At 35.2% G+C, this 8,565-nt stretch overlaps 1 protein-coding gene across 1 annotated transcript; it reads right to left on the bottom strand.

Annotated features, from left to right (window-relative positions):
- Nucleotides 1-2,334: 2,334 nt before the first annotated feature.
- Nucleotides 2,335-5,623, bottom strand: LOC132181040 (putative glycerol-3-phosphate transporter 1). The gene is made up of 3 exons (XM_059594086.1): nucleotides 5,479-5,623; nucleotides 3,347-4,420; nucleotides 2,335-3,158 (listed from the first exon to the last, which is right to left on the bottom strand). Exons 2-3 carry the CDS (start codon nucleotides 4,341-4,343, stop codon nucleotides 2,611-2,613), a joined length of 1,545 nt encoding a protein of 514 aa, XP_059450069.1. The 5' UTR covers nucleotides 4,344-4,420; nucleotides 5,479-5,623; the 3' UTR covers nucleotides 2,335-2,610.
- Nucleotides 5,624-8,565: the final 2,942 nt, after the last annotated feature.

Consider the following 8,565-nt stretch of genomic DNA (forward strand, 5'->3'; position numbering starts at 1 on the left):
AAAGATGAAAGAGATGCTTTCATCTATCTATTTTTATATAGTTATGCTATTTTAATAGAATGTTATATAACTGTCATATAACATGATGACTTGACAGTGAAAATCAGTTATTAGATCAGCATTTATAAAATCAATAAAAATAAAAATAAAAACAAATTGTCGATTTTACAGTCACGTCATTCCAGTTGTATAATAGTCGTATAACAATCTAATAAATAATATACTCTTTTATAGATGATACAAAGAGGAAAGAAAAATACAGATGCAAAGGACTATTTGACAATGTTAACTATAATACTTATATATAAAAAAATAAAAAATAAAACAATGTAGTATAATATGAAAGGATCAAGCATGTGAAGGTCTAGTAGATTGGAACATCATTAATTTGGTCACTAAATCAAGATATATTATTTTATATAATGAGTTTGAAGAGATTCCGTGTGGGAATCTTATACGACTCACAGATAGCACAATCCCTAGGAAGAAATCATTTGGGGAGGGGGAGATTAGTGAATACTTAAAGTAAACACCAATTGTTAATGTAGTAGTTAGAGATAATATAATTTAATTAGGCACATAGTGTTCAACACATCAATTGGTCCATTATTTGTGGTTCCAATACAATTAGAGTATGATTTGGTTACTACTTATCTGGGTCATTATATATATATAGTGGTTTTCATATTGGCAAGAATCTAATTTGTGGCTGGTAAAACTCTTCGTCCTATTTTTTGTGTGCTTGTGACTATATTGGTTATGTCACTAGCAAAACACTTACATTAGGCTACATTTAGCTAGTCATTTAGACTAAAGATTTGATTGGCAACTACAGACAATGAATAAGTCAAATTAATAATAAAAAAAATCTAAATAGATAAATGAATAATAATTTAAATGTAGCGATAATAGACTTGCTAAAATGTTGAGCCGTATGCAAAATTGAGTAGCTAGATTAGAAAAATTGGTTCTTTATTTAATTTAATTTTGCCTAAATATTTATTTTTTTGATCAATCAATATATTAGTACGCTTAAAAGGAAATGTGCCTTGTTTAAATATATATATATACATTTCCTTGCCTTCGAATACTGGCTTCTAATTCAGAAACAACTGGCATGTTTTGTACTCTTAGGTCTTAACTATTACTTAGGCAAATTCTTTCTTTTATTCTTTATGTTTTTTCTGAGCCCAACTTGGTCTTCTTCCAAAGTTTAATATATGGGACTTCCCTTGGAGAAAATTTTTGAATATATTATTAATTGTTTTCTGATGCTTTACTCTATTACAGATACTGTTGTTAAACCACTCATTAAAAAATTGATTTATCCTAATTCTCACAAACGTGGCCACGAGCTATGGAATCGGATGGTGGCAGTGACTGTCCAATCGCCTTCACCACACTTACAAAGGGAATTAATTAATTAACCCTAATTAAGGGAAAAAAGGAAAAAGAAATCACACATTCCCTGCTCATGTGCACAGAAAGATGTCAATGGGAAATTCGTAATTGTTGGACACACAGAGAGAGAGAGAGAGAGAGAGGCCATGGCCTTGAATTCTTAGTCCTCTGAAGGGATAAAGCTAGTCCTCTGAAGGGATAAAGCGCACGGAACCTTTTTCATGTGGTCCTCAAAAGGTCTTTTGCTACGGTCCACAACTCGAAGAATATATATCATAATTATTTATATATTAGAATTATTATTAAATAAAGTAACGATGTAATATTATTCTTATTAGGAAAATATGAAAACTTGTTCATAAAGCATTATTTCTAGTAGAAAATATGAGATTTGCCTCTCATTAGAATTATATCTTCTATTTATATATATATATATATATATATATATATATATATATATTTATTTATTTCTGCCATGCTTTTTTTTTTTTTTTTTTTGACGTGTTCACTGAAGGAGGAGGGAATTTGGTAGTGGCGTCTTTTATAAGGCGATGGTTGTATTAGTGTATCCTAGCAGGGTTTATTTAAATGTGTAATGAAGATACATATAAACTTAAGAGTGATCAATAAAATATACAAAAAGTTCAATATTCAATTTTAGTAGTCGTTTTAGAAGGTTTAGAGTTTCTCAAATTACCCTAAAATTAAAAGGTCCAAAATTTATCAAATTATCCTACCAAATTCATCCATGGTTACGAAGGCGCGTAACATCTTTCCAAATGTTACAAGAGTCAATGTCAATGTTGGTGTCATGAGGAGCAAAGTTGTTGCTACTTTTTGTAAAAAGATAATAAAAGTTGATCATACAAGGCAAAGGCAAAGGCAAAATCCATAGTTGAGAGAAGATGGTCATTTTCTGAATTGGTTATCCTTCTTGATAATGCTATATTTAATTTAATGGGCATACAAATAATGTACATACAGATACCTCAACTTCTCTCCCCCTCCCCCCCTTTGGTCCCAAAAAAATCTCCCCTCCATATTCTAAGCAAATGGAGAAGGTTAAAAAAAAAAAAAAAAAAGCCCTCTCCTTTTCTTTGACTACACCAGAGGATCTTCATTTTCATTTGCATACAATCAGCAGGGGCAGTGAGGTAGAGCTTATGAACAATGTTGAGAGAATAACTGACCACTGTAACCTTAAAAAACTCACACTTCAAGTGCTGGAGATCTTGATTGTGACCTTGACTCCTCAATCTTTTCAGTAACCTCGGCTACAACAAGCCTAGTTAGAAGCAGCCCTGCGATTAGAGCTGCTGCCATCAACATGGTGAAGACTGCAGTCCAGCTTGTAGCAGAAATATAGCCTGTTAATAAGGGTCCAATAGAAGCCCCAACAGAGCCTGTTCCATCAATAATTGCCGTCACCGTTGCCAGTGCCCGGGAATTCCCTTCCAATGAACTGTGGGTTCCCAAGTCGGCCGATACAGCCGTTGTAATAAGAGCATATGGCCCATTCACGAACATGCCGGTGATGAACATAAGAATGATATTTATCGTCAAGGAAACGTGTCCGTAGCTTCGATAGAAAAAGAGAGCGGGGATAGCACAGTACATGAAACTTGCAGCCGTTATTGCTCTCGCATTTAAGCGATCGGAAATGTGGCCAGCAAGAATTCCTCCAACCACACCACCAACATCAAACAATGTAGACAAGTTTCCGGCACTTGAGCTAGATAAATACTTGCCATCAATAGCTGCAAAATGAAAACAGAAGGAGTGAATAAGAAATTTTGATAATTGATGAACTCAAGCATGTATTCCAGACTGCATGTGAAGAATTTCAGTTGAAATGAGACCAAAAACATCATATAAGCAAAGACTGGATTTCCACAACATCAAAGGATACACAATCATAACACTTAAAATGCAAAGAATCTAATACCTGTATTGCTAATATAGAACGGAAGCCAGTAGAGAAATGTATAAGCAACCAATTTGGCAAAGAAGAGGCAAAGAGCAAAGGGAGCAACTCCCGGAATTTTCCACGCTTGTATGAACCCCACAGCTTTCTGCTTAACCTCCGTCTCTGACTCCAACAAAGGTTGTGCTACTCCCTCCCCAATTTTCTTTGGAGAATGGAGTTCATCATCTTCTCCATCAGCTCCAACAGACTCAGGATTAACAGGCAATAGGAGAAAAACTGCCAATCCAATGAAAGCAATCATGAGACCGGGCACAACGAAGGACCAACCCCATCCGTAGCTCAATAGAGCAGAAGCAACCAGAGAACCAGTAATGTTCCCAATGGAAGTATGAGCATTCCATATACCCATAATGAGCCCTCTCTTGCTCTTTCCAAACCAGTTACCAACCACTGCAACAACTGAAGGCCATCCAGTTGACTGGAACAAACCGGCAATCATTTGGACTATCAAATAGTAGTAAAAACTATGTATGTTTCCCCAATAGCCAATGCCAAAGAGCGAAGTAAACAAACCAGTTCCCACCATTCCCACTGTTAAGAAGATCCTTAAATCCGTTCTATCACCCAAATGTCCAGAGAAGTACATTCCCACGGCATAAAACGCGAGAAAAGCGACATCGAGTTCTCCAAGCAAGGCTGTCCCATCGGATCCGTTAAAGGGAGCCCAACCATCTCCAAGCATCCACGAAAGTTTAGCTGGTTCCTGCAAGTAGGTTATCCTCCATGGGTAGAGCTTCAATCCCACATCTGATGATTGGGGATCAAGGGTGCTCTTAACAATGCTTGTGGTTTTTCGAGTGGCATGGTAGCTCGCGTATGCGAAAAATGTTACAATCAAAACAATGGCTTGGTAGGTTTTGTAGGAAAGGGTGGTACCCTGGATGTATTCTAAGAACCGGATTCCAAGGGGCTTCCTATGGTTGCTCTCAGGTGCTGGTTCTGTCATTGAACCCATGTATCAATTCTCACTCCGAAAGAGATTAAGAGGAAGAAGAAGTTTAACTTCTTCTTATAGGTTCCACACTCTGCAAGCTGGAAACAAGATAATAAAAATATGAGATTGCATCTTAAAAAGAAACTGTGAGCTATTCTGTATTTAAATCTAACAAGAGATTCATCTGAGGGAATCAGCCAATGCTCAATAAATTGCAACTATCCAATAAAATACAGTTTGACAGTAAGTACTTCAAAATAATACATAATGAGTTGGGGACATGTTCAACTTGATTTCTTGTTCTTTTGTTTATTTTTATTTCCTTTTTCCTTTGATTTTCATGGATTCCATTTACAATTTTCAAACTTTCTTAAGCACCATTGCTCCAGAAAATTTTTAACCCAGCTTCCTAACTTGTTTGGGATTCATTCCCAAAAAACTTAATAGTTCAAGAAGCTCAGGGGAAGCCAATGGCAACAGATGCTTTAGAACAATATGAGCTAAAACCTCCTTTTCAGGTTAAATCCTCTGTTTTTTTCCTTGCCTTTTGATAATTAAATCATCTTCTTTACTTGTAACAGATCGAAATTGCATATTTAAGTTAAATGAATTTACAATCACACAAAAAAACTTCAGTTGTTTCATACTTTCAAAATCACAAACTAAATTTAAACGGCGAGGAAATCGATACCTGAAACAAAACTTTAAAAACCAGATGTAGAAACAAACTGTAAGACCAAAAACACACAACCTTTCAACAATCGGAGTGAAAAATCATCATCTTCAACCTCAAAAGTGATCCTAGAAAATTGACCCATTAATTAAATTTGCTTTCAGATACACTTTTTTGACAAAATCAACCCCCACACACCAAGAAAACCAAAGAAGTACCGCAGGAAAAATTGAAACGGTAAAAAACGTATAAGAAAATCAAAATTTCCAAGTCAAATGTATGTCCAAAAAAAAAAGACCCATCAATCAAATTCCGACCCTCAACAATCTTACCTTGATAGCGTCGATTTCCCACCCCCAGAAAAATGCTAGAAATTGAAATGAAGAAATCGCTCAAAGCTAAATGGTCAAAGAAACTTGAAAAAACAGCACCGCCCCAACTACCAGGAATTATAGAAGAGTTTATATATTCTAGAAAACTCACCTCTAAGCTTTAGCTGAGCTAACTGGACCGCTTGCTTTCACTTTCTCCCTCTCTCTCAAACACAGACACAGAGAGAGACTCTATCTCGCTCTTTCTCTCTGGCCTTCGGTTGCTTTACTACGAACAAAAACACTTGCTCAAACCCCCAAGCTTTTTTCAACACCGAGAACGTAACGATTCTTTTATGGTTGATGGTTATAATATTTTATGACTATGAAACTACTATATTACCCCTACTCTTCCTTTTCATTGCCTTGGACAATGCGCTCTCCCGTACCACCATTCTGCCCTGAAATGACAGATACACCCTCCAACATTCAATAGTATTGCTTTTTATTATTATTATTTATCTGGAAACAGGACATATTAAGTAAATCAATCATTGTTAGTTGTTGCTTGTTACTTTTAAGGGGAGGGAAATGAGCAATGCAACCAAGAGATATCTCAGTTTACTGATTTTTCTCTTTCATTATTTCCAAAAATGGAAGAATATTCGGAAAATGTCCGTGCAGGCTAATGGTTGAATGAATATACGGTTAGATTATGGTTGTAATTTGCAAATTTGTACAGTGGAATATGCTTTAATTTTTTTTATTATTTTTTTAAAAATTTGATAGGTCAAAATTAAATAAATTTTAAATAAATTAAACAAATTTGGTGAGCATGAATTGCTGGTGTTTGGTTATTTTTAAAATTACTTGACACCGTTCGCTCATTCTTTTCTGTGTAATCTTCTCCTATTTCTTTGAAGTTTGAAGTCGAAGAAAGTGACCGACCCACTCTCACCTGAGTCACCTCCACCTTGGTAAAAGCGGAAAGTGGCAAAAAATATGAAATTTCCACCATTGACATTGGCGCGAAAGAAAACCTATTTTCACCTCCGTCTCTTTTGTTGTTTATACATTAAACAGAAAAAAGAAAGAGTTAGAATATTAAAAATAATTGTTAATATAAGTAATAATAATGATAATAATAAAAGAAGAATATGCGGAATCCTTTAAAGGGATCTTATCTATCCCTGGCCGCCCTTTATCTGCCATATTCTTGTAGCCATAATTGATTTCCAATATCAAGAGGAGGATTAGTTTGTCCCTAGCATTTTGCTTCAACGATTTGGACCACCATTTTCCCTGTCTGTGCAAAGGGCCCAACCCAGTTTTCTAAGAAGGGCCTTGGATCTAGGAGAGCAAATCGCCTTCCATGCTAAGGGAGCGAAATTTCTATGTTTTTCCTAATTTAAATTTCACCATATATATATATTTTTTAGAAGATTGCGATCCAGCAAGGGGCATAATGAAGGCTTCTTTTAGAACACTTTGGAAAAGTAAAGCAACTTTAGAAAAATAAAGGAGGCTCAGATACTTCTATTCTCATGCTTTTTTATGGGGACACAGATTTTCTTATAGAGATTTTTTTTTTTTTTTTTTTAATCTACTATACTAAGCATCTAACGTATTTGAATTTATCAAAAATAACTATTAAGACGTGTAAGAAATGGAATTAAGATCATTTCCGATTCATTTGAATTTGAGAATATTCAGTTGATTATATTTGAAAGGTATTTTTGTTCTATCAAAAAATGAAAAGCCAAAAATACCCTTTAAATATAACTTATTAGATACTCTCCAGTTCATTTGGAGAAGATTCTGTTTCAAGAATTAAGATCATCTTCCAGATGATACTTGACACTTATTAAAGTAAGTTAAAAAAAAAAATCCAAAATTTTTGTATTTTTTTTTTTTTTTGGTAATTATCTTTTGCCCTCATGAACTACAGCACATTGACACTTTTCCTCGTAAACTACAAACTATGACATCTGACCTCATTAAACTACCATCTTATGACAAAAAGTCTCATTTCGTCAGTCAAATTGGTTAAAATTGACGGTCAATGGTCATGTGCAAGTCATGTGCCATTTTAAATTTTTTTATTTCACTTTTGTCCTCATTTCAAACCGAGAAAATGACGCTTATACACTCCTAAATCCTAATCTAACACATGAAAACAATTTAAAATGAGGGCAAAAGTGAAAGAATTTTTTTTTTTTTAAAATGGCATATGACTTGCACATGACCGTTGATCATCAATTTTAATTCTTTTGATTGACGGAATAGGGTTCTTTGTCATAAGATGATAGTTTGATGGGGTTAAGTGTCATAATTTATAGTTTATAGAGGAAAAATATCAAGACACTGTAGTTCATAAGGCAAAAAGTAATTATTTTATTTTATTTGATGGGAGTTAAGACTTCCTTAATTAAGTTGTATTGTCGTTTTGCCTTGAAAATTCTTGAACAAAACGAGAAGAGATAAAACCTCAGATGCAGAGGATGAACCAAAAAAAAAAAGGGACAAGAGGCATATTGATATAGTATTGCATATCCCAAAAAAAATTGAAACAGAAAAAGAAAAAACACATGGTAAAAACCGACAAACAAATTCCATTATTTTGCATTTAGGTCCCTCTCACTCTCGAGCCTTTCTTTTTTCCCAACTCTTGCAACTACTAGTCTACTATCACCTAACCTAATGGTAAAAGAAGAATATTACATCGATTATAATACAGAATTTGAGAGCTCCTGGGCCCCGCCGAATCTGACTTTTCTAGTAATACAACCTATTCTTATATCTGAAACCGTCCATTTATCCGGATACACATCCAACGGTCACGATCCTCCAGGCACAAGTTTACCCGCGTGGTTAAAAGGGCATTTTTGGTTAATTAAACGAAAGTGTGCAGACTCCAGCGCGGTGGCAAGGTCGTGGTTTCGCCGAATCATTAGGGCTACAACCGTCATTCCACTACCTGGTTCCATTTACCGCTAAAAAAAAAACGCGGCGGAGTGGGAAAAGTATATTCGCATGAGTAGCGCATATCCAAAGGGAATTATTCCGAGCGTGTACCGGATATCCGCACCAAATGGGCAGGCAGGAGATATTCTTCTTTTCATTTTCAATACCCTCTCCCCACCATCTCTTCCAAGTGCATCTTGATTTTTTCAAAATAAAAAAATTCAAGAGGAGAGATGGTCTGGAGATGGTCTGGAGAATGCATAGAAGCATTCCTCGACGGGCAGGGCCCATCTGT

Source organism: Corylus avellana, chromosome ca5, assembly GCF_901000735.1.
Source record: "Corylus avellana chromosome ca5, CavTom2PMs-1.0".
In the NCBI taxonomy this organism is placed as follows: Eukaryota; Viridiplantae; Streptophyta; class Magnoliopsida; order Fagales; family Betulaceae; genus Corylus; species Corylus avellana.

Excerpts from the sequence above, each read along its gene's own strand:
- LOC132181040 (XM_059594086.1), bottom strand. The coding sequence starts at position 4,343 with ATGGGTTCAATGACAGAACCAGCACCTGAGAGCAACCATAGGAAGCCC. Across the intron at positions 3,159-3,346 it reads GTTCTATATTAGCAATACAG|CTATTGATGGCAAGTATTTA; the intron begins GTATTAGATTCT and ends TTCATTTTGCAG.